Consider the following 26412-nt stretch of genomic DNA (forward strand, 5'->3'; position numbering starts at 1 on the left):
AAATAAAACTTTTGCATTTCTAGTTTTCCGAGCCAGCAAAGATTAAGAGTGTAACGTAAGATCCTTTGTGAAGACCCCAGAAAGATATAAGTTGGTGCTTAAGAGACCTTTTCAAATAGGGAAAAAAAGGCATTGTATATAGGCAGAACACTGACATAAATCATACCTGTATGTTTTTTGGATCTGTCTCCTAAGAGAAAAGAAACAAAAGCAAAAATAAACAATTGGGACCTAATTAAACTTAAAAGCTTTATGCAGTAAAGGAAACCATCAGCAAAATGGAAAGATAATACACTGAATGTGAGAATATGCTTACAAACGATATGACTGTTAAGGGGTTACTATCCAAAATATATAAACAGCTCATACATCAACATCAACATCAAAATCAACATCAAATCAACATAAAAAAAAATCCAATTTAAAAGTGGGCAGAACTGAATAGACTTTTTTCCAAAGAAGACATTCAGATGGCCAACAGGCAAATGAAAAGATGCTCAACACAGCTAATCATCAGAGAAATGCGAGTCAAAAGCACAATGAGATATCACCTCACACCTGTCAGAATAGTTATCATCAAAAAAGACTACAGATGACCAATGTTAACAAGGATGTGGAGAAAAGGGAACCCTAGTACATTGTCGGTAGGAATGTAAATTGGTGTAGTTACTATGGAAAACAGTATGGAGGTTCTTAAAAAGCCTGAATATAGAAATACCATGTGATCCAGCAATTCCACTCATGGCTACATATCCAATGAAGTAAAAAACACTGTTTCAGGGCTTCCCTGGTGGCTCAGTGATAAAGAATCTGATTGCCAATCAGGAGACAAGAGTTCAGTCCCTGATCCAGGAAGATCCCACATGCTGCAGGGCAACTAAGCCCCTGCACCACAGCTATTGAGCCTGTGCTCTAGAGCCGGGGAGCCACAACTACTGAGCCCTCATAACACAACTACTATAGCCCACACACCCTAGAGCCTATGCTCCACAACAAGAAAAGCCACCACAATGAGAAGCCTGCACATCACAACTAGAGAGCAACCCCCACCTCCCCTACAACTAGAGAAAAGCTTGAGTAGCAACCCAGCAGAGCCAAAAATAAATAAAAAAAAATGCTAATTCAGTAAGATACATGCACTTCAATGCTCATAGCAGCACTTATATGGAAGCAATCTAAGTGCCCATTCAACAGATGAACAGATAAAGAAGATGCAATGGCATATTAGTCATAAAAATAGAATGAGATTTTTCCATTTGCAACAGCATGGATGGACCCAGAGGGTATTATTCTCACTGAATCTTAAGTCAAATACAGAAAGACAAATACATATGTTATCACTTATACGTGGAATCTAACAAATAAAACAAATTACTAATATTAACAAAACAGAAACAGACTTACAGATATAGATAACAAACTAGTGGTTACCAGTGGGGAGAGGGAAGAGAAGAGGGGCAATACAGAGGTATAAAGTATTATGCATAAAATAATCTACAAGAATATATTGTACAGCACAGGGGATATAGCCAATATTTTATAATAATTTTAAATGGAGTATAATCTGTAAACATATTGAATCACTATGCTGTACACCTGAAACTAATGAAACACTGCAAATCAACTACGCTTCAATTTAAAAAGAAAAAAGGCATTGTCCCCAGCCCTTGACATGCTATCCAAAGTAGAAAGAAGCCCATCTCAAAAAATGTTGTGGGTATAACTTGCATTCTACGGACTCAGATTCATATGAACCCCATACTTTATTCCTTTGAATCTATAAATGTTCTATATGTCCCCTCCCTCTTACTGCGCCCCCAACTGAAGTTGCTATATAACCCAGGGAGCTCAGCCCGGTGCTCTGTGACAACCTACAGGGGTGGGACGGGGGACGGTAAGAGGGAGGGGACATATGTATACTCATGGCTGATTCATGTTGTTGTACGGCAGAAACTAATACAACATTGCAAAGCAATTATCCAATTAAATAAATTTTAAAAGTCACTCTAAGTTCTGTACAAATATACTACAATATAATAATTAAAAAAGTATGTGTGTGCATGTGCTCACATGGTAATGTATATGCTAGGGTTTCCCTGGTAGCTCAGATACCTGGTTTCCCTGGTAATGAATCTGGCTGCAAAGCAGGAGACCTGGGTTCAGTCCCTGAGTTGGGAAGGTCCCCTGGAGAAGGGAACCACTACCCACTCCAGTACTCTGGCCTGGAGAAATCCATGGACAGAGGAGTCTGGCAGGGGTTCCAAAGAGTTGGACCATGGGGTCCATGGGGTCCCAAAGACTCGGACATGACTGAGCAACTTCACTTTCACTTTCAGTTTCAATGTATATGTTTCCATGCTACTGTCTCCATTCATCCCACCCTCTTCTTCCCCTGCTGTGCCCACAAGTCTGTTCTCTATGTCTGCATCTCTATTCCTGCCCTGCAAATAGGTTCATCAGTACCATTTCCCTAGATTCCATACATATGTGTTAATACACAATATTTGTTTTCCCCCTTCTGACGTACTTCACTCTGTATAACAGGCTCTAGGTTCACCACCTCACTAGAAATGACTCAAATGCTGAACCCATATTTTTAAGAGAACTGAACTAGCAAAACCCCTTCAAATAGATCTAAGAAGGCTTGAGATTGCTCCATTTGCAAATTCCAACTGGGCCCCCAACTTTCTGTGCGTAGGGAGGGAGCAGGCTGAGAAAGCCACTAAGCTGCAAACATAGGCCTTTTTTTAAAAATAAAAGTATGACCCATGGGGCCATGTCAAGAGCCCAGAAGATGAAAATAAGAACAATGAATAACAGTAAACTAGGAAGCCACTCCCAGGGAATAGAATGAGGATTGAGTCAAGGATTTCTCTGCTCCAAGGAAAGGGGGACCTGGCAGCACATATCCAGGTGGTTCTATGGTTGCTATGGGTCAATGACTCCTTTGTACCTCTCTTTTCAAGTGGGAGTGTTTACTGTAGTTATCTTGTCCCCATATCACCATTGTGGTTGGAGGGCAGTACTAGATAACTTGTGTGGCAGATTGCATTTTTCCAAATATGGGCACATTAATATATAGATGATCCTATATGCTGTTCTCACAATGTGACATTGACAAGTCTCTTCAAGATGGTGGCATCCATGTTCCTTGCCTTTGAGCTTGGGTGGACTTTTGTAACTGCCTCAGCCAAATAAAATGTGGTGAAAGTGATGCCGTATGACTTCTGAAGCTGGGTCACGAAAGGTAACAGCTTTTGCCTGGCCCCCTCTCTCACATGCTCTTGCTCTTGCTCTCGCTCTCTCTCTCCCCTTGCCCTGGAAATGCAGTGCTGTGTTGTGAGGAAGCCTAGTCAATACGAAGAGATTAGTGTGGCTGTTCTAGCTGACAACCACAGACAGGCTCCTAGCCAACAGCTACAAGCCACACATGTGAGTAAACAGAGCCTTAAGATGACGCTGGCCTTCACTGAAAGGGTCTTCCAACTGAAGCCCCAGACATCATGGAACAGAGACAAACTATACCCTCTGATGCCCTGTCTGAAAGGGAAGCCAAGAAGGTAATAAATTATTTTGCATTGTTTTAAGCCACTAAGTATAGGGGTAAAACACTCTCTTACAACAACACAAGAGAAGACTCTATACATGGACATCACCAGATGGCCAACACGGAAACCAGATTGATTATATTCTTTGTAGCCAAAGATGGAGAAGCTCTATACAGTCAGCAAAAACAAGACCAGGAGCTGACTGTGGCTCAGACCATGAACTCCTTATTGCCAAATTCAGACTTAAATTGAAGAAAGTAGGGAAAACCACTAGACCATTCAGGTATGACCTAAATCAAATCCCTTATGATTATACAGTGGAAGGGAGAAATTGATTTAAGGGCCTAGATCTGATAGATAGAGTGCCTGATGAACTATGGAGTGAGGTTGGTGACATTGTACAGGAGACAGGCATCAAGACCATCCCCATGGAAAAGAAATGCAAAAAAGCAAAATGGCTGTCTGGGGAGGCCTTACAAATACCTGTGAAAAGAAGAGAAGTGAAAAGCAAAGGAGAAAAGGAAAGATATAAACATCTGAATGCAGAGTTCCAAAGAATAGCAAGAAGAGATAAGAAAGCCTTCTTCAGCGATCAATGCAAAGAAATAGAGGAAAACAACAGAATGGGAAAGACTAGGGATCTCTTCAAGAAAATCAGAGATACCAAAGGAACATTTCATGCAAAGATGAGCTCGATAAAGGACAGAAATGGTATGGACCTAACAGAAGCAGAAGATATTAAGAAGAGATGGCAAGAATACACAGAAGAACTGTACAAAAAAGATCTTCATGACCCAGATAATCACGATGGTGTGATCACTGACCTAGAGCCAGACATCCTGGAATGTGAAGTCAAGTGGGCCTTAGAAAGCATCGCTACGAACAAAGCTAGTGGAGGTGATGGAATTCCAGTTGAGCTATTCCAAATCCTGAAAGATGATGCTGTGAAAGTGCTGCACTCAATATGCCAGCAAATTTGGAAAACTCAGCAGTGGCCACAGGACTGGAAAAGGTCAGTTTTCATTCCAATCCCAAAGAAAGGCAATGCCAAAGAATGCTCAAACTACCGCACAATTGCCCTCGTCTCACATGCTAGTAAAGTAATGCTCAAAATTCTCCAAGCCAGGCTTCAGCAATATGTGAACCGTGAACTTCCTGATGTTCAAGCTGGTTTTAGAAAAGGCAGAGGAACCAGAGATCAAATTGCCAGCATCCGCTGGATCATGGAAAAAGCAAGAGAGTTCCAGAAAAACATCTATTTCTGCTTTATTGACTATGCCAAAGCCTTTGACTGTGTGGATCACAATAAACTGTGGAAAATTCTTCAAGAGATGGGAATACCAGACCACCTGATCTGCCTCTTGAGAAATTTGTATGCAGGTCAGGAAGCAACAGTTAGAACTGGACATGGAACAACAGACTGGTTCCAAATAGGAAAAGGAGTTCGTCAAGGCTGTATATTGTCACCCTGTTTATTTAACTTATATGCAGAGTACATCATGAGAAACGCTGGACTGGATGAATCACAAGCTGGAATCAAGATTGCCGGGAGAAATATCAATAACCTCTGATATGCAGATGACACCACCCTTAGGGCAGAAAGTGAAGAGGAACTCAAAAGCCTCTTGATGACAGTGAAAGTGGAGAGGGAAAAAGTTGGCTTAAAACTCAACATTCAGAAAACGAAGATCATGACATCCGGTCCCACCACTTCATGGGAAATAGATGGGGAAACAGTGGAAACAGTGTCAGGCTTTATTTTTCTGGGCTCCAAAATCACTACAGATGGTGACTGCAGCCATGAAATTAAAAGACGCTTACTCCTTGGAAGGAAAGTTATGACCAACCTAGATAGCATATTCAAAAGCAGAGACATTACTTTGTCAACAAAGGTTCGTCTAGTCAAGGCTATGGTTTTTCCAGTGGTCATGTATGGATGTGAGAGTTGGACTCTGAAGAAGGCTGAGCACCGAAGAATTGATGCTTTTGAACTGTGGTGTTGGAGAAGACTCTTGAGAGTCCCTTGGCCTGCGAGGAGATCCAACCAGTCCATCCTAAAGGAGATCAATCCTGGGATTTCTTTGGAAGGACTGATGCTGAGGCTGAAACTCCAGTACTTTGGCCACCTGATGCGAAGAGTTGACTCATTGGAAAAGACTCTGATGCTGGGAGGGATTGGGGGCAGGAGGAGAAGGGGACGACAGAGGATGAGATGGCTGGGTGGCATCACTGACTCGATGGACATGAGTCTCAGTGAACTCTGGGAGTTGGCGATGGAAAGGGAGGCCTGGCGTGCTGCCATTCATGGGGTCGCAAAGAGTCGGACATGACTGAGAGACTCATCTGATCTGATCTAAAGTATAGGGGTAACTTGTTATGTGGCAGTAGATAACAAATGCAAAGTGTTTTATGAGAAGCTACCTCTGGGTGTGACTGTAGATGACAAAATTCTGGACATTGAGCTGAGGCTATAATTGGATGAAATATCTGAGGTCTTAGGAAAGGTAAGTATATTTTGCACGTAGGAGGAACACAAATCACAAGTACCAGAGAGAGGACAGTGCTATACTGTCATATTAATCACCAACAATGGTTAATCCTCTGCTATATTGACCACGGGCTTGACTGTGTGACATGCTTTGGCCGAGATGATGAAAGCAAAATCTTGAAATCTTGAAACTAGTTGTACATTGGGGTTTGCCCTTTCTTACTGCTGGGGAACCTAAGACCACCATGTGAAGCAGCATAGCCTTAGCTCCTAGAGGATTAAAAAACTCGTGGAGTGAGAGCCCAATTATACAGGTCATTCCAGTTGAGGCCCCAGAATTAGACAGGCAAAGACAGGGCATATTCATGCAAGGCAGAGGCACAGAGTCACAAACCGGCTGGTTGTGTGCTGTTCTATATTTCTGTAAGGTCAGGTTTGAGAGGTAGTATTGCAATAGAGTCTTGTAGAGGTAGACAGGGACCGAGGCACAAAAACGTTTTATGCTTTGTTTTCATTCTTTCTTCCTTAGGAGGTAAATACACTAGGGCTTAAGGATGGATTGAATGTCAAGGTCGTGGAGGAAAGGGAGGCATCTAGGAGCATTGTCTGGGGTCTGGCTTCAGTAGAACTGGTACCAGTCGCTGAGGCAGGAACTATAGGAAGAATGATAAGGCCTTTTTTAGTTCTTTTTAGTGAGGGGAGGCTGAGTTGAGTTTTGAGTATGTCAGTTTCAGTTGTTTGTCAGACATCCATATAGACATGTTTGGCTGGCAGTAATGTATATAACCAGGCTAGAGTTTTAAATGCAGGAGTTGTAGTCATATATGTGAAAATAAAACAAGAACACATACAATGTATCGATTAAGAGTATAGCTTTTGGGCTCATTTAACTTGGATTCAAATCTCAGCTCCACCACATATTAACCACAGTCATTGAGAAAAAAATGTCTTCATCTACAGAGACAGAGTAAATATAGACAAGGTTGTTGTGAGGATTAAACGAGGCAAGGTTTAGCAAAGAATCTAAAATTAATGAATTCTCAATAAGTGGCAGATATTGTTACTAAATGATCAAGAAATAACAAAGAGGTAGACCAAAACCATGGAGCCAAGAAGTGGCCGAAAGGCACTTGAAAAGATGCTTAACATCACTAATCATCAGAGAAATGCAAATCAAAAGTACAATAAGATAGCACCCCCACATCCATTAGGAGAGCTAGTATTAGAAGGAAAGAGAGAGAGAAAAGGAGGGAGGGAAGGAGGGAAAAAAGAAGAGAAAAAGGAAGGAAGGAAGGAAATAACAAGTGTTGGCAACAACGTGGAGAAATTGAAACTCTTGTGTACTGTTGGGGGGGGATGGTAAAATAGAATAACCCCCATGGAAAACAGTAAAGATCCTCAAGAAATTTAAAATACAATCACCATATGATCCAGCAATCCCACTTCTAGGTATATATCCAAAAATTTTTGAAATAGGATCTCAAAGAGACATTTGCACATCCATGTTCATAGGAGTACTATTCACAATAGGTTGTCTGAGGAGGCCTTGCAAATAGCTGAGAAAAGAAGAGAAGCAAAAGGCAAAGCAGAAAAGGAAAGTTATACCCATCTGAAGGCAGAGTTCCAACGAATAGCAAGGAGAGAAAAGAAAGCCTTTCTAAGTGATCAATGCAAAGAAATAGAGGAAAACAATAGACTGGGAAAGACTAGAGATCTCTTCAAGAAAATTAGAGATACCAAGGGAACATTTCATGCAAAGATGGACATAATAAAGGACAGAAACAGTATGGACCTAACAGAAGCAGAAGATATTAAGAAGAGGTGGCAAGAATACACAGAAGAACTGTACAAAAATGATCTTCATGACCCAGATAACCACAATGGTGTGATCACTCACCTAGAGCCAGACATCCTGGAGTCCAAAGTCAAGTGGGCCTTACGAAGCATCACTACAAACAAAGCTAGTGGAGGTGATGGAATTCCAGCTGAGCTATTTCAAGTCCTAAAAGATGATGCTGTGAAAGTGCTGCACCCAATATGCCACCAAATCTGGAAAACTCAGCAGTGGCCACAGGACTGGAAAAGGTCAGTTTTCATTCCAATCCCGAAGAAAGGCAATGCCAAAGAATGTTCAAAGTACCACACAATTGTACTCATCTCACACACTAGTAAAGTAATGCTCAAAATTCTCCAAGCCGGGCTTCAACATTACATGAACCGACGTGTACCCCAATGTTCATCGCAGCTAGGACATGGAAGCAACCTAGATATCCATCAGCAGACGAATAGATAAGAAAGCTGTGGTATATATACACAATGGAATATTACTCAGCTATTAAAAAGAGTGTATTTGAATCAGTTCTAATGAGGTGGATGAAACTGGAGCCTGTTATACAGAGTGAAGTAAGTCAGAAAGAAAAACACCAATATAGTATATTAACGCATGTATATGGAATTTAGAAAGATGGTAACAATGACCCTATGTGTGAGACAGCAAAAGAGACACAGATGTAAAAAACAGACTTTTGCACTTTGTGGGAGAAGGCGGGGGTGGGATGATTTGAGAGAATAACATTGAAATATGTATATTACCATATGTGAAATAGATCGCCAGTCCAGGTTCTATGCATGAGACAGGGTGCTCAGGGCCAGTGTACTGGGATGACCCTGAGGGACGGGATAGAGAGGGAGGTGGGTGGGGGTTCAGAACGAGGAACACGTGTACACCCATGGCTGATTCATGTCAATGTATGGCAAAAACCACTACAATATTGTAAAGTAATTAGCCTCCAATTAAAAAAAATTATTTTTTTTAAAAGAAACATTAAAAAGCAAAACAGTATGTGAACTGAGAACTTCCAGATGTTCAAGCTGGATTAGAAAAGGCAGAGGAACCAGAGATCAAATTACCAACATCCAGTGGGTCATAGAAAAAGCAAGAGAGTTCCAGAAAAATATCTACTTCTGCTTTATTGACTATGTCAAAGCCTTTGACTGTGTGGATCACAACAAAGGGTGGAAAATTCTGAAAGAGATGGGAATACCAGACCACCTTACCTGCCTCCTGAGAAATCTGTACGCAGGTCAGGAAGCAACAGTTAGAACTGGACATGGAACAACAGACTGGTTCCAAATCAGGAAAGGAGTACGTCAAGGCTGTATATTGTCACCCTGCTTATTTAACTTATATGCAGAGTACATTATGTGAAATGCCGGGCTGGATGAAACACAAGCTGGAATCAAGATTTCCAGGAGAAATATCAATAACCTCAGATATGCAGATGGCACCACCCTTATGGCAGAAATTGAACAGGAACTGAAGAGCCTCTTGATGAAAGTGAAAAAAGAAAGTGAAAAAGCTGGCTTGAAACACAACATTCAAAAAACTAAGATCATGGCATCTGGTCCCATCACTTCATGGAAAATAGATGGAGAAACAGTGGAAACAGTGTCAGACTTTATTTTCTCGGGCTCCAAAATCACTGCAGATGGTGACTGCAGCCATAAAATTAAAAGACTCTTACTCTTGGAAGAAAAGCTATGACCAACCTAGACAGCATATTAAAAAGAAGAGACAATACTTTGCCAACAAAGGTCCATCTAGTCAAAGCTATGGTTTTTCCAGTAGTCATGTATGGATATGAGAGTTGGACTATAAAGAAAGCTGTGTGCTTGAGAATTGATGCTTCTGAACTTTGGTGTTGGAGAAGACTCTTGAGAGTCCCTTGGACTGCGAGGAGATCAAACCAGTCCATCCAAGATGAGATCAGTCCTGAATATTCATTGGAAAGACTGATGCTGAAGCTGAAACGCCTAATGAGAAGAGCTGACTCATTTGAAAAGACCCCGATGCTGGGAGGGATTGGGGGCAGGAGGAGAAGGGGATGACAGAAGTTGAGATGGTTGGATGTCATCACTGACTCGATGGACATGAGTTTGAGCTCTGGGAGTTGGTGATGGACAGGGAAGCCTGGTGTGCTGCAGTCCATGGGGTCACAAAGAGTCAAACACGACTGAGCGACTGAAATGAACTGAAGAAGTGGAAGCAAGCTAAATGTCCACTAATGGTTGAATGGATAAAGAAAATGTGATAGAGATAGATACATTTAACAGACTATTATTCACCTTTTAAAAGGGAAGAAATCATACCACATGCTTCTACATGTATGAACTTTGAAGTTATTATGCTAAGTGAAATAAGCCAATCACAAAAGACAAATATTCCTTGATTTCACTTATATCACTTATATAAGGTATCTGTAGTAGTCCAATTCCTAGAAACAGAAAGCAAAATGGTAGTTCGCCAGGAACTGGGACAAGGGAAGAAAGGAGAATTGTTTAATGGGTACAGACTCAGTTTTGGAAAATGAAAGAATTCTGGAGATCTGTTACATAACGATTTGAATATATGTAACATTATTGAACTGTACACTTAAAAATGGTTAAGATGGTAAATTTTATGTTATGCATTTTTAGCACAATAAAAAGATTCATGAAAAAACATGGAGACAAAAGTGCAGATTCCTGACAAACCAAGTGCAGTCTCAGCTATTAAGATATTGACTGTCTAGTGAGTTCCTGGACAGCAAGAACTATGCTCTACTCACTGTTGTATCCTCAGCACCCAGCACAGTGTCTGGCAGAGCAGGCACTCAATAAATGTTGGCTAATCTAATGTAAGGTGCCTACGTGCTAAGTCGCTTCAGTCCTGTCTGACTCTTTGCAACCCCATGGACTGTAGCCTGCCAGGCTCCTCTGTCCATGGGATTTTCCAGGCAAGAATACTGGAATGGGTTGCCATTCCCTCCTCCAGGGCATCTTCCCCACCCAGGATCGAACCCACACCTCCTGTCTCCTATATTGGCAGGCGGGTTCTTTACCACTAGCACCACCTGGGGTATGTATCCTGTATTGGCAGGTGGGTTCTATACCACTAGCGCCTCCTGGGGTATGTATCCTGTATTGGCAGGTGGGTTCTTGACCACTAGCGCCACCTGGGAAGTGCTGATAAGGTAGAAACTATAAGATAGAAATAGAAGAATGAGAAAGGAAGGACAAGGAGCATAGAGAGATGAAGAGCCCAAGACAGGAAAGAAAGCATTGAGTCCTGGAAAAACCAGTATGTTCTAAATGAGACTAGGGGAAGGATATGCCTAGTGGACGTGGTCGGTCACGGGATCGATAAAGTGGGCAGATGTATAAAGCCAGTCCTCTGGTCTTAGTGCAAACTATACAATTACTCAGAGGCACATGTGTTGAACAGAATCATAGCTCTTTGGGCGTCGGGAAGAATTAGAAGAATTACAGGCAGCTATCCAGAGACAAGGGCTTTCCTAGTGGCTCAGTGGTAAAGAATCCGCCTGCCAATGCAGGAGATGTGAGTTCGATCCCTGAGTCGGGAAGATCCCCTGGAGAAGGAAGTGGCAACCCACGCCAGTATTCCTGCCTGGGAAATCCGACGGACAGAGGAGCCTGGTGGGCTCAAAAGAGTCGGACACGATTTAAGGAATAAACAAGAACAATACACTGACAAACACTGATACATTTCTGGCTTAATTTAAATTAGGGCTATTGGTTTCAGGTTGAAAGGTAATGTCAACTGTGGTCCTCCTACACCAAGTCTTTTGGACCACTTCCCCATCTCGCTTGGCCCTTGAGGCTTGGGCTCTGCGCATGCGCCGGAGGCCCCGGGTGGCAGCTAGTGAGGTCACAACGCCCCATCCCCTCACTTGAGGGCGACACGCTTTGGGGAGGCGCCCTTTTAGGACGTCAGCGCGGCAGCCTGGAACCCAGCACTGTGAGGGGCGTGGCCTGGAGGAGCCGTTACCCTCGTGACCACTGTCTGGGTTGCCCAGGCTAGCTGCGGGCGTAGAGAGGGAAAGGTGTGCGCGAAGAGAAGAAACCGAGACGGCTTGTGGCACCCCCAGGCCCCGGCCCCCTGGGGGCTGATGGGTGGCCATGGACCGGTACCTCAATAACTGCTACAAGGCTGCTCAGGCCGCTGCCTCTAAGGCGGCCGCCAGAAGCCGAACTGCCAACAGGGAGCAGTGTGGCTCCGTGAGTGGGGGCCAGTCGGTCATCCTCCTCTTTCTGGCTCCAGGGCTGGGTCTTGGGAGGGAAGGAGGGCGGGCAGACGAAAAACTATGGGGGAGGACTCAGCAGAGGCGTGTGGGTCCTTGAAGCTGGGTTTCTGGCTCCCAGACCCTCTGCAGTGACTAGAGCTCCCTCTGGTCGAGATTAGCTTTGAATGGAGCTCAGAGATTGGGTTGGTAACAGGGGTAAACTGGGAGGCCTTCAGGTTATCAACAGGGCGGTTTCTTTCAACCCTGAGTGTGTGTCTTTGGTTTATTTGGAGGTATTAGTTTAAGTAGATTAGTCTAAACTAAAATAATAGTACTAGAAACAAAAATAAGGTTTCTACTTATATCTGACAGGGCTCACAAAAAGACCCCATCCCAGAGATCGGAGCCACTAATCTGTTGGATCTTCCTCTGGGGGTCAAGCTTCCAGTTGTTCCTGGAAGTAATAATGTTTTCTATACTACAAATTTAAGTGAAAAGGTAAACTAACTTTTAATGGTGCTTAAGTGATTTTCTTGACTGTTTTCTGCTTGCTATTAAACTTGAAACACTGCTATTATTTTGCTTTGAGTCAACTTCAGTTTCACACACCAAGTGAAGTTAAAATGAGTTGAAGTATTCCGTGTCTGAACTTAATGATAGAAGGCTTCGTGATAGGCCTCCGCCACCCAATTCAGCCTTATCTCTGACCCAGACCTCAGCTCTGAAAGGTCGGGGTCTTTTCTCCCTGTCCACACATGGTATGATAATTTCTACTTCTGTGCCTTTGTCCATCTGGGTCCTGAAACCTGGCATGCTCTCCTCTCCTTCCTGATCTTCAATTTGAGCCATCTTTCAAGAGCTACTATATGAAGCCAAACCCCAACGGTTTCATCTTTCCTTAGAATTTACATTGCCCTTGATCTGCATTCTCTCACTCAGCACCAAAGTACTGTTTTTCTGGTTCAGAGTGCTGCACACACTGTTTAAGTCCTCTGCCTAACACTCCCCACCCTGTCCTTAGCTTTAGGCCAAGCCTGAAGGAGGTTTGGAACTCTGAGTGTGTGCTTTCATCACATTATTTCTACTTATTTCCTGATTTTACTTATTTCCTTACCATTCTCCTCTCTAGGGTGTCATCAAGGATGCATAGGGGGCTCCCTGGTATTTCTGATACTTGTCAAATATATATGATTTTTTTAAGTTTTATTGCTGGAAAGCAATATAATTTCTCTTTTCAAAACCAATACATTCTACCCCTTCCCACTAATTATCATTCCTAAAACACACTCAAAGCCTATTTGACTAAAAAGTGATAACACTCCTTTTGAGTTTGTAAATGTAGCCCTCTTCATTGGTTTCTTGTTCCACTATCTTCTATTTCCCATATTTACATTGTGTTACTCTTTTATTCACTTGTTAGCTACTTATTTCCTGATTTTTTCCCCCATACTTACACTGATCGCTCTACACTGTATTATATTGATTCCCCCCAAACACATGTATTTAATTATGATCAGGTACTATATTCAACTACCCTAACCACTAACTCAGTGGGATCCTTCTTTATCTTTTAGCAATATCTCCTCAAGGAAGTAACACTATATTTTGCACATTTAGTTGTTTTTTTTTTTTTTTTAAACTCTACCCTTGACTTGGAGAAGGCAATGGCACCCCACTCCAGTACTCTTGCCTGGAAAATCCCATGGACAGAGGAGACTAGAAGGCTGCAGTCCATGCGGTCGCTAAGAGTTGGACACGACTGAGCGACTTCCCTTTCACTTTTCACTTTCATGCACTGGAGAAGGAAATGGCAAGCCACTCCAGTGTTCTTGCCTGGAAAATCCCAGGGACGGGGGAGCCTGGTGGGCTGCCGTCTATGGGGTCGCACAGAATCGGACATGACTGAAGCGACTTAGCAGCAGCAGCAGCACCCTTGACCACCTTGTAAGGTGAAGCTATGACAGGTAGATGGTAGCAGAGTTTAGACTAGAACCACAGTCTCCCAATTTCTTAGGCCATGCTTCTTCACCTGACCTTGCTGCTTTGTGAACTACAATCACTTTAGCAGAATACCATGGAAACGGAATTTAAAGGTCTTTTATATTGATTTAAATGCAAGTGGAAGGAAACTTACAGTATTCTACTGTCTTCTTTTCAGATCAGCCCATTGTCAGTATTCTCTCACTTCAGATTCTTCTTGCATGTTTTATTTTCAATGAACAGCCTAATCACCTTAACAAATTGAGGTTTAAAAGTGTGATTTCATTCATTTTACATATGTAACACTTTTCAATCTATGTGTTTGCAGCTTTATAAACCTTCTTATGACTTTAACCTGTCTGATCCTTACTGTCGGCTGCTGGAAACTGGCTATAAAAGCCTGCACGATCCACATTTAAAATCATACTATAGGCGAAAAGATATCTTGAGGAGATTAAAGAAAGGCGGCTATATCACCAGCAATAATAAGGTGGGTTGAAGTTTGCTTCCAGTTAACCAGCATAAACCCATGGTCTTGATGTAAGCTTGCTTCTGTACTTCACTGGGAACCTGTGTCAACTTTCAATTGAGCAATAAAGAATACCTGACAGAAAACTCAATGAATTACTCAATATTTGAGTAAAGAGAAATCAGGTGGCTGTTTCTAAATAAAATTGTTCCCACTTGATCATTTTTCTTTGATAAAAGCAAAAGATAAACGCCAAATGATTTGAATATGTAAAGACATATGCATACACATTTATTTATGCATTGTCTCTCAGCTGTATTATTAGTGCCTTTCCTTTGGCTCTAAAAGTATTAATGGCACTGTATACCCATCAAGGGATACTTCCAATACCCTTTGAGAAGACTAGAGACAAAATGGAAACCTAACAGAATACAGCTTGATAGAATAAATTCTTCTGAAAGTTAAACATCCTTATTATACTGAACTTTAATAACATTTATTTTGTGTGAACCATATTATTGAAATAATATTATTTAGGTAGACATTTCCTGGTGATACAGCCACTGTAGAGAGATATTGCCTTCTAAACTATTGCCAAAATGTGCTATCACTAGCCTTGATCCCAAAATTGTTTCTAAAATGAACGTTCTTATGACTCTTTTCTCTGGAAAGTTTCATGATTGTTACAACTTTCTATTTATATATTTGTTTTTATAGGTTGTATGCACCTTGAAGGAATTGAATAAGTACAGGCAGTATCTCACCAGTTTGAAATTAGACTCTGAAAGAAACTATGTAAGGGAACAAGTAAGTTAAATACTTGAATTTGTTTTATTTGAGGCCTGTAAGAAAGTTTTTATGTAGGTTGTGGAAGAAAGACTTAAATGCAGGTTAATTAACCATTTGTAAACTACAGGACGTTTACCAAGCCCAAAACATGAGAAGTCATATCAAAGGACGAGGTTATTTCTGGCCAATATAAACACTGCAATTCTTTTTTTCCCTCCCAGGAAATGATTGAAAAACAAGTAAATAAATTGTATAAAACCAAGACAGCCTGTGACAGTCATGGCAGTACACAGTTCCAAGGTTGGCTGTTACAAGAAAATAAACAAACAACTCCAGACCAAGAGCTGTTGATAAAGCAAAGGTATGACCAAAGTTAATGCATATTTTTTGTGGACGTATTGTGGACTCCAGAAAACTGTAAAAGTACTAGAAATAATTGAAAGCAGAATTTAAAAAGTATTAGACAATTTAACTTCCTATAGTCTTCAATGTGGACTGAAAAGAAAGGAGATTAAGAGATAGCAGGGATTGGAAACTTTGATACCATAGCTAAGAAAGAGTTTCTTCCTGAGAAAATGGAGTCATGAGGAACCCAAGAGGTAAGACAAACTGATATTTGAAGAACAATTCCGAAGTACAGCTCCCTGAGCTTGGGAAACCCAAGTTCATAGTAGTAGAGGGAAAGGTGTCATTAGCACATTTCAAACTTAAGTTTAAGGAAATTACTGCCGGATAAAGCAGGGAGAGTTGCTATAACTTCATCTGATGTTAATATAAACAGGTGTTACCCCCCAACCAACCGTGTATGTTCATTTAGCTATTACTCACACACATTCAATCTTATGATTCAGCAGCTGAGCCCATGCCCCAGGAGGCAAATGGATGAGTTATAGTTCCTTCTCTTTTTCCTTTATCAGGGGTGAGGGCCAGTTCCCCATCACCTACCTCTTATATTCTATGGATTCATGTCATGATATGCCAGAATATATACTGATTCACCAAAGTGGCAGACTGGCAGTCTTCAGGCCTGTTTACACATGAGAGATTGTTCAAGGACTTGACAATGACAGAGAGGCCAATAGCCACTTATTTTTTAAGGAAAATTCAAATATACTTGTTTTTTGAAGTCAGTCCTTAAGTTGACTTCAGCCGTCTTTGGAAACTCATGTTACAGAGCTCCTGAATTATGACTAATCTCTGTATAAAATGCTTTAAATCAGTCTGTTCTACATTTTGCCATTGTCCCAACCACAGTAACAGTCTGATGAGTACATCATGGTGAGTTGGTGGATCAGGTTAGCTTAAAGAACTCTACATTCCTGTAGTTTAAGAAATAAAAAGCAACCCAGAAGGTGGTTTGGGAATATCAGAGTAGATAATACCAGCATAAGGGAAACACCCAGTTCATCTTCCCTTAAATTTTCACTTTTACTTAGAAATTTAGATATGACTAGCTTGGAATTAAACAAGCTTGAACACACGGCAGAAAAGCAGAACGTACTCCGGATAAAGGAAGAAGAAAGACGACATCGGGACCACGTTAGAAGAAAACTTAGTCTCTGGAGACAAATTGAAGAAGTGAGAAACACCAAATTATAAATATTGATGGGGAAATTATGTGTGATTATTTTATTTATAAACATTTTTAGCAGTCCCACCATATTACCTGAAGTTATTTCAGGTCTAAGAAATAAACCACTGCTTAAAAAATTCATTATTTTAAAATGATAAATGCTATTAATCTTGTATCACCATTATAACAGACAAGCTTTTACTTAACATAGTGAGACTGATACCACAAATTACATACCCATCATAGGATAGACACACTTCATCTGCTCTTAAAGTTTTAGAATTTAACTAGTGAAAAATCAGATCAGATCAGATCAGTCCCTCAGTCGTGTCCGACTCTTTGCAACCCCATGAATCACAGCACGCCAGGCCTCCCTGTCCATCACCAACTCCCGGAGTTAACCCAGACTCACGTCTATCGAGTCAGTGATGCCATCCAGCCATCTCATCCTCTGTCGTCCCCTTCTCCTCCTGCCCCCAATCCCTCCCAGCATCAGAATATTTTCCAATGAGTCAACTCTTCGCATCAGGCGGCCAAAGTACTGGAGTTTCAGCTTTAGCATCATTCCTTCCAAAGAAATCCCAGGGCTGATCTCCTTCAGAATGGACTGCTTGGATCTCCTTGCAGTCCAAGGGACTCTCAAGAGTCTTCTCCAACACCACAGTTCAAAAGAATCAATTCTTGGGCGCTCAGCCTTCTTCACAGTCCAACTCTCACATCCATACATGACCACAGGAGAAACCATAGGCTTGACTAGACGAACCTTTGTTGGCAAAGTAATGTCTCTGCTTTTGAATATGCTATCTAGGTTGGTCATAACTTTCCTTCCAAGGAGTAAGCGTCTTTTAATTTCATGGCTGCAGTCACCATCTGTAGTGATTTTGGAGCCCAGAAAAATAAAGTCTGACACTGTTTCCACTGTTTCCCCATCTATTTCCCAGGAAGTGGTGGGACCGGATGCCATGATCTTTGTTTTCTGAATGTTGAGCTTTAAGCCAACTTTTTCCCTCTCCACTTTCACTGTCATCAAGAGGCTTTTGAGTTCCTCTTCACTTTCTGCCCTAAGGGTGGTGTCATCTGCATATCGGAGGTTATTGATATTTCTCCCGGCAATCTTGATTCCAGTTTGTGTTTCTTCCAGTCCAGCGTTTCTCATGATGTACTCTGCATATAAGTTAAATAAACAGGGTGACAATATACAGCCTTGACGAACTCCTTTTCCTATTTGGAACCAGTCTGTTGTTCCATGTCCAGTTCTAACTATTGCTTCCTGACCTGCATACAGATTTCTCAAGAGGCAGGTCAGGTGGTCTGGTATTCCCATCTCTTGAAGAATTTTCCACAGTTTATTGTGATCCACACAGTCAAAGGCTTTGGCATAGTCAATAAAGCAGAAATAGATGTTTTTCTGGAACTCTCTTGCTTTTTCCATGATCCAGCGGATGCTGGCAATTTGATCTCTGGTTCCTCTGCCTTTTCTAAAACCAGCTTGAACATCAGGAAGTTCACGGTTCACATATTGCTGAAGCCTGGCTTGGAGAATTTTGAGCATTACTTTACTAGCATGTGAGATGAGTGCAATTGTGCGGTAGTTTGAGCATTCTTTGGCATTGCCTTTCTTTGGGATTGGAATGAAAACTGACCTTTTCCAGTCCTGTGGCCACTGCTGAGTTTTCCAAATTTGCTGGCATATTGAGCGCAGCACTTCCACAGCATCATCTTTCAGGATTTGGAATAGCTCAACTGGAATTCCATCACCTCCACTAGCTTTGTTCAAAGTGATGCTCTCTGAGGCCCACCTGACTTCACATTCCAGGATGTCTGGCTCTAGGTCAGTGATCACACCATCGTGATTATCTGGGTCATGAAGATCTTTTTTGTACAGTTCTTCTGTGTATTCTTGCCATCTCTTCTTAATATCTTCTGCTTCTGTTAGGTCCATACCATTTCTGTCCTTTATCGAGCTCATCTTTGCATGAAATGTTCCTTTGGTATCTCTGATTTTCTTGAAGAGATCCCTAGTCTTTCCCATTCTGTTGTTTTCCTCTATTTCTTTGCATTGATCGCTGAAGAAGGCTTTCTTATCTCTTCTTGCTATTCTTTGGAACTCTGCATTCAGATGTTTATATCTTTCCTTTTCTCCTTTGCTTTTCACTTCTCTTCTTTTCACAGGTATTTGTAAGGCCTCCCCAGACAGCCATTTTGCTTTTTTGCATTTCTTTTCCATGGGGATGGTCTTGATGCCTGTCTCCTGTACAATGTCACCAACCTCACTCCATAGTTCATCAGGCACTCTATCTATCAGATCTAGGCCCTTAAATCTATTTCTCACTTCCACTGCATAATCATAAGGGATTTGATTTAGGTCATACCTGAATGGTCTAGTGGTTTTCCCTACTTTCTTCAATTTAAGTCTGAATTTGGCAATAAGGAGTTCATGGTCTGAGCCACAGTCAGCTCCTGGTCTTGTTTTTGCTGACTGTATAGAGCTTCTCCATCTTTGGCTGCAAAGAATATAATCAATCTGGTTTCGGTGTTGACCATCTGGTGATGTCCATGTGTAGAGTCTTCTCTTGTGTTGTTGGAAGAGGGTGTTTGTTATGACCAGCACATTTTCTTGGCAAAACTCTGTTAGTCTTTGACCTGCTTCATTCCGTATTCCAAGGCCAAATTTGCCTGTTACTCCAGGTTTTTCTTGACTTCCTACTTTTGCATTCCAGTCCCCTATAATGAAAAGGACATCTTTTTTGGGTGTTAGCTCTAAAAGGTCTTGTAGGTCTTCATAGAACCATTCAACTTCAGCTTCTTCAGCGTTACTGGTTGGGGCATAGACTTGGATTACTGTGATACTGAATGGTTTGCCTTGGAAACGAATAGAGATAATTCTGTCGTTTTTGAGATTGCATCCAAGTACTGCATTTCAGACTCTTTTGTTGACCATGATGGCCACTCCATTTCTTCTGAGGGATTCCTGCCCGCAGTAGTAGCTATAATGGTCATCTGAGTTAAATTCACCCATTCCAGTCCATTTCAGTTTGCTGATTCCTAGAATATCGACATTCACTCTTGCCATCTCTTGTTTGACCACTTCCAATTTGCCTTGATTCATGGACCTGACATTCCAGGTTCCTATGCAATATTCCTCATTACAGCATCGGACCTTGCTTCTATCACCAGTCACATCCACAGCTGGGTATTGTTTTTGCTTTTGCTCCATCCCTTCATTCTGTCTGGAGTTATTTCTCCACTGATCTCCAGTAGCATATTGGGCACCTACTGACCTGGGGAGTTTCTCTTTCAGTATCCTATTATTTTGCCTTTTCATACTGTTCATGGGGTTCTCAAGGCAAGAATACTGAAGTGGTTTGCCATTCCCTTCTCCAGTGGACCACATTCTGTCAAATCTCTCCACCATGACCTGCCCGTCTTGGGTTGCCCCATGGGCATGGCTTAGTTTCATTGAGTTAGACAAGGCTGTGGTCCTAGTGTGATTAGATTGACTAGTTTTCTGTGAGTATGGTTTCAGTGTGTTTGTCCTCTGATGCCCTCTTGCAACACCTACCTTCTTACTTGGGTTTCTCTTACCTTGGGCGTGGGGTATCTCTTTACGGCTGCTCCAGCAAAGCATAGCCATTGCTCCTTAACTTGGACGAGGGGTATCTCCTCACCGCCGACCTTCCTGACCTTCAATGTGGGATAGCTCCTCTAGGCCCTCTTGCGCCCGCGCAGCCAAGTCTCCTTGGACGTGGGGTTGGTCCTCCCGGCCACCGCCCCTGGCCTCGGGCTTAGGGGCGTGGGGTGGCTCCTCCCGCCCATCGCCCCTGGCCTCCTCCCGCCCGTCGCCCCTGGCCTTGGGCTTGGGGCATGGGGTATCTCCTCTTGGCTGCCGCCTCTGACCTTGGACGCAGGGTAACTCCTCTCCTCGCCGCCCCTGGCCTCGGGCATGGGGGCGTGGGGTAGCTCCTCCCGCAATGCCCAGACAAGGCTATTTGTTCAGGCTCTCTGTCAGAATACATTTAAGGGCAACATATTACATATAATAATTCCTCAAATCTATAAGAGAAGATCACCTTTCCAGCATCTTTTTAGATCTACCTTTGAAGCATAAGCCCATTCTAAAGCCAATGTAAGATTTTCATTATGGTTGTCCAAGTTCCTATAAGGGCCTTGTGTGTGTGAAGTCACTCAGTCGTGTCCGACTCTTTGCGACCCCGTGGACTGTAGCCCACCAGACTCCTCTGTCCATGGGATTCTCCAGGCAAGAATACTGGAGTGGGTTGCCATTTCCTTCTCCAGGGGATCTTCCCAACCCAGGGATCCAACCTGGGTCTCCTGCATTGCAGTCAGACGCTTTATCCTCTGAGCCCCAATTTGATCTAATTTGCTTATTGACCAAAAAAAAAAAAAAAAAAGATTATAAAAGAGAAGCCCTGCTGACTACTATGACATTGTGCTCTTTAGGAATGGAAAACCAAAGAAATGTTACTGCTGTCAAAGATTGGAGAAGAAGTAAACAGAGAATTGAGATTTGAAGAACAACGTAAAAAAGTCAAAGAAGATGCTCACCGTAAGGTAGAGTGACCTTTGAACAATAACTTGGGCTATTTTGAGGAAAGGGTTTTGCTAATGTTGATATTTTAAAGTGTGGATTTTCAAAAGTGACTTAAATTCACAAGGATAGCTATTGATGGAAAGAGCCAGTCTGGTCTGAACCTGGACTTTAAGGGCTGGTCTAAAATGGGACCAGTCTCCCGAAAGTAGGCAATGAGTTCAGTTGGACCTAGTTATTAAAATACATTCTTCAAGCTGGACAGCAAAAGGAAACTTACCCTTATTACCTTCCTAGCTCTGTACTCTGATTTTAGAAATCTCAAGAAAGAGGGCTTCCTTAAAATGTACCATCATATTTGAAGTATCTGTTATACATTTCCAGTGGCAAGTTGATATTCAATTTTAAACATTGAATATATATTTTTTAATATTTAGAAACAAGCACAACTCGAGAAAAAAATCACTTATTATTTACAAAAAATGCAAAGGAATTACCTTCAGAGAGAAGGATCAGAAGAAAATGTATTTGCAAACAGAAGTCAAGATGAAACAGAAGGTGAGAGAGAAACAATGAAAGACAAAGGTAAGTAGAATATGCATAAATATTTATTATCAGTGGCTTTGTAAAAAAAAAAGCCCTCTATGTGCTAATATAGTGAGGTGACAAAGCCCTTGCAAAGAGAAATTCTAGAAGCTCACACTTACAGGCACTTCCCAGTTACAGGTCAAGTTGTAGAGAATGCACAGACACCCCCACACATTCACACAATACTGTTATGTTACAGACATTATAACAAATTACACACTTCTGTAAAGTGGCTCAGCAGACAAGACTGCCTTTACTAGGAGTTTAAAAAGGAGCCAGTAGAGGAGACAGAACAACAACAAAAAGGGAAAGAGACAGTTATATATAGATAGAGAAAATGAGCCAGTAAGACAAAACATTACCTCCAAAACAGACTGAAACAAAGAAGGAGACAATGAATGAAAAATAGAAGGAAAATTTTAACTGAGGTCCACTAAGAAAAGAGTATACAAAACAGTAAGCTAGAAAGAGAAAGAGAAAAAAAATTAAGTAGAAAAAAAGAAGAGACATTTAAAATATCCTAAACAAGAAATAGAAATAGAAAGAACAAAAAGGTTGAAAAGGAGAAAATATGATACAAAAAGAAAGAATGAAATGGAGATATAAAGAGGAGGAAAGTGAATGAATGAAAAAGAAGAATATTAAGCAGAAGAACCTAGTAAGAAAATATACATGCACGTGTGCGTGTGTACACACACACACACACACACCATGAGGGAGTGGAAGGAGACAAAGGCAAAGAAACAAGAAAAAAAGACAAGGAGTATGAGGAAGAAAAGCAAACAAAGAAGACAAAGAATGAAAGAAAGGGAGCAAGAAAAAGACATAGAGACAAAAATAGAGAAACAAAGGAGTAGGAGGAAGAGAGAGAATAAAGAAGTTTAAAAAGGATATGTGAATAGAAAAAAGCAAAAAAAAAAAAAAAAAAAAAAGAATGTTAGAGTGAGAATGTGAGAAAAAAATTTGAAAAGAAGCCAGTAGGAAAATCTAATACAATTTGGGCAGGGAGTAATAGGGGAAAAAATGAGAAGTTAGTAAAAGAAAGAGAGACTTAAAAAGGAGATGCCAATATGAAAAAGCAGTACATTGAAGACAGACTGAATGGAATAAAAGGATCCAGTAGGAGAGGGAGAATAGGAGAAAAGGAAAATATTAATATTAAAAAGGAGGACGTTAAAAAGTCAGTAAAAGAAAATAAAATAAAACAAAAAATGAAAAGATAAAAAAGGCAAAGTAGGAAATGAAAAGAGGAGAAACAGAGACACAGAGCAAAAGGGAGAGAAAAAGTATAGTACAATAAGGAAAGAGAAGGATTTCAAAAGTTACAGAAGACTAGCATTAAATAAGGGGGGAGGGGAAGGTAGAAGGGAGGGAAGATGGATAGATGGAAGGCAGAAAATATGAACATACTTCAAAAAGGAAGAGCCAGTAGCCAGTAAGAAAAGCAGTACAGGAACATAGAGAGAGAGACCATGGAAGAAAGAGAGAAGGGACAGAGAAAGAGAGAGGAAAGAAATATAGAAAAGAGGTAAATAGGATGAGTTTATAAAATAGGAGCCAGTAAAAAAGGCAGGACAAAAAAAATAGAAGGAAGGAAGAGAGAAAGGGAGAAGGAAAGCAGACAGTTTGAAAAGAGAAGCCTGTAAAAAGAGAATAAAATAGGAAGAAAGAAAGGGAAGAAGGCAGGCATGCAGGCGGACAAAGAAAAGAGAAAGCAAAAGAAAAGGCATGAAAGGAGCTATTAAAAATGGGAATAAAGGAGAAAAGGAAGGAAGGAAAGAAAAAATTTTTAATGAATAAGTTACAGGAAAAAATAAAATGAAAAGAGAATGTGACTGTGTGAGAGAGAGACTTCAAAAGGAGTCAGAGGAATTAAAAAAACCTGTAAAATAAACATGATAGATAATAGATAGGTAGAACCAACTTTTAAAAGAATAATCCAGAGGGCTTTCCTGGTGGTCCAGTGGTTAGGATTCTGTGCTTCAAATACAAGGGGCCCGGTTCAGTCCCTGGTCAGGGAAGTAGATGCACATGCCACAAGTAAGAGTTTGCATAGCACAACTAAAGATCTCACACGCCCAACAAAGACCAGAGACACCACACGCTACAACTAAGACCTGCTACAGCCAAATAAGTGAATACTTTTTAAAAGAGTAACCCAGAAATAAATGCAAGTACAAAACAAGACAGCAGATGAGAAAAAAAAAAAAAGAAAGAAAGAAACGTTTCAGAAGAGGAGCCCTTAAAAGTGAGTTTAAAAGGAGCGAGAGGGATGGGGCAAGTGCCGGGGGAGGGTGAAGGAGGGAGGAGGGAAGACAAAAAATGTAAAGCAAAAGGATGAAAGGCAGCAAGTAAAAGACAAAGAGAATTAAATCAGAAAACAAAGAAAAAGAAGGTAAGTGTTTAAAGGATGGGACAGTAGGAAAAAGTAAAATAAAAAGAGGGAATGTGATTGTATAAGAGGCTTGAAAAGAAAGAGTAAGTAAAGAATCCAAGTACAATTTGGGGAAGAGGGCTGTTTAAAAAGGAGACTTCCGAGGGGGCTTCCCTGGTGGCTTTAGTTCAGTTCAGTTCAGTCGCTCAGTTGTGTCCAGCTCTTTGTGACCCCATGGACTGCAGCACACCAGGCCTCCCTGTCCATCACCAACTCCCGGAGTCTACTCCAACTCATCTCCATTGAGTCGGTGATACCATCCAACCATCTCATCCTCTGTTGTCCCCTTCTGCTCCTGCCTTCAATCTTTCCCAGCATCAGGGTCTTTTGAAATGAGTCAGCTCTTCTCATCAGGTGGCCAAAGTATTGGAGTTTCAGCTTCAACATCAGTTCCTCCAATGAATACCCAGGACTGATTTCCTTTAGGATGGACAAGTTGGATCTCCTTGCAGTCCAAGGGACTCTCAAGAGTCTTCTCCAACACCACAGTCCAAAAGCATCAACTCTTGGGTTCTCAGCTTTCTTTATAATCCAACTCTCACATCCATACATGACCACTGGAAAAACCATAGCCTTGACTAGATGGACCTTTGTTGGCAAAGTCATGTCTCTGCTTTTTAATACGCTGTCTAGGTTGGTCATAACTTTCCTTCCAAGGAGTAAGAGTCTTTTAATTTCATGGCTGCCATCACCATCTACAGTGATTTTGGAGCCCAGAAAAATAAAGTCTGACAGTTTCCACTGTTTCCCCATCTATTTCCCATGAAGTGATGGGACCAGATGCCATGATCTTAGTTTTCTGAATGTTGAGCTTTAAGCCAACTGTTCACACTCCTCTTTCACTTTCATCAAGAGGCTCTTTAGTTCTTCACTTTCTGCCATAAGGGTTGTGTCATCTGCATCTCTGAGGTTATTGATATTTCTCCTGGCAATCTTGATTCCAGCTTGTGCTTCATCCAGCCCAGCGTTTCTCATGATGTACTCTGCATATAAGTTAAATAAGCAGGGTGACAATATACAGCCTTGACGAACTCCTTTTCCTATTTGGAACCAGTCTGTTGTTCCATGTCCAGTTCTAACTGTTGCTTCCGGACCTGCATACAGATTTCTCAAGATGCAGGTCACGTGGTCTTGTATTCCCATCTCTTTCAGAATTTTCCACAGTTTATTGTGATCCACACAGTCAAAGGCTTTGGCATAGTCAATAAAGCAGAAATAGATATTTTTCTTGAACTCTCTTGCTTTTTTGATGATCCAGCAGATGTTGGCAATTTGATCTCTGGTTCCTCTGCCTTTTCTAAAACCAGCTTGAACATCAGGAAGTTCACGGTTCACATATTGCTGAAGCCTGGCTTGGAGAATTTTGAGCATCACTTTGCTAGTGTGTGAGATGAGTGCAATTGTGCAGCAGTTTGGGCATTCTTTGGCATTGCCTTTCTTTGGGATTGGAATGAAAACAGACCTTTTCCAGTCCTGTGGCCACTGCTGAGTTTTCCAAATTTGCTGGCATATTAAGTGCAGCACTTCCACAGCATCATCTTGTAGGATTTGAAATAGCTCAGCTGGAATTCCATCACCTCCACTAGCTTTGTTCGTAGTAATGCATCCTAAGGCCACTTGACTTTGCACTCCAGGATGTCTGGCTCTAGGTGAGCAATCACAGTATCATCGTTTTCTGGGTCATGAAGATCTTTTTTGTACAGTTCTGTGTCTTGCCACCTCTTCTTAATACCTTCTGCTTCTGTTAGGTCCATACCATTTCTGTCCTTTATTGAGCCCATCTTTGCATGAAATGTTCCCTTGGTATCTCTTATTTTCTTGAAGAGATCTCTAGTCTTCCCCATTCTATTGTTTTCCTCTATTTGTTAGCACTGATCACTAAAGAAGGCTTGCTTATCTCTCCTTGCTATTCTTTGGAACGCTGCATTCAAA

At 41.5% G+C, this 26412-nt stretch overlaps 1 protein-coding gene across 5 annotated transcripts in view; it reads left to right on the forward strand.

Annotated features, from left to right (window-relative positions):
• The first annotated feature begins 11165 nt into the window (after positions 1-11165).
• The window catches only part of LOC129639097 (fibrous sheath-interacting protein 2-like), a 72820-nt gene continuing 57573 nt past the window's right edge, over positions 11166-26412 (forward strand). For 3 of the 5 annotated variants that reach the window (XM_055563991.1, XM_055563990.1, XM_055563992.1), the window contains exons 1-8: positions 11166-12093; positions 12471-12596; positions 14407-14568; positions 15265-15354; positions 15558-15697; positions 16773-16914; positions 21371-21481; positions 21896-22043. In XM_055563991.1, coding sequence (XP_055419966.1) covers positions 11995-12093; positions 12471-12596; positions 14407-14568; positions 15265-15354; positions 15558-15697; positions 16773-16914; positions 21371-21481; positions 21896-22043 — 1018 coding nt within the window. In that variant the 5' untranslated portion in view covers positions 11166-11994. The remainder of the gene's footprint in view (positions 12094-12470; positions 12597-14406; positions 14569-15264; positions 15355-15557; positions 15698-16772; positions 16915-21370; positions 21482-21895; positions 22044-26412) is intronic. The other 2 variants (XM_055563994.1, XM_055563993.1) reach the window with 2 other exon arrangements.

The sequence above is a fragment of the Bubalus kerabau genome, chromosome X (genome assembly GCF_029407905.1).
Source record: "Bubalus kerabau isolate K-KA32 ecotype Philippines breed swamp buffalo chromosome X, PCC_UOA_SB_1v2, whole genome shotgun sequence".
Taxonomy (NCBI): domain Eukaryota; kingdom Metazoa; phylum Chordata; class Mammalia; order Artiodactyla; family Bovidae; genus Bubalus; species Bubalus kerabau.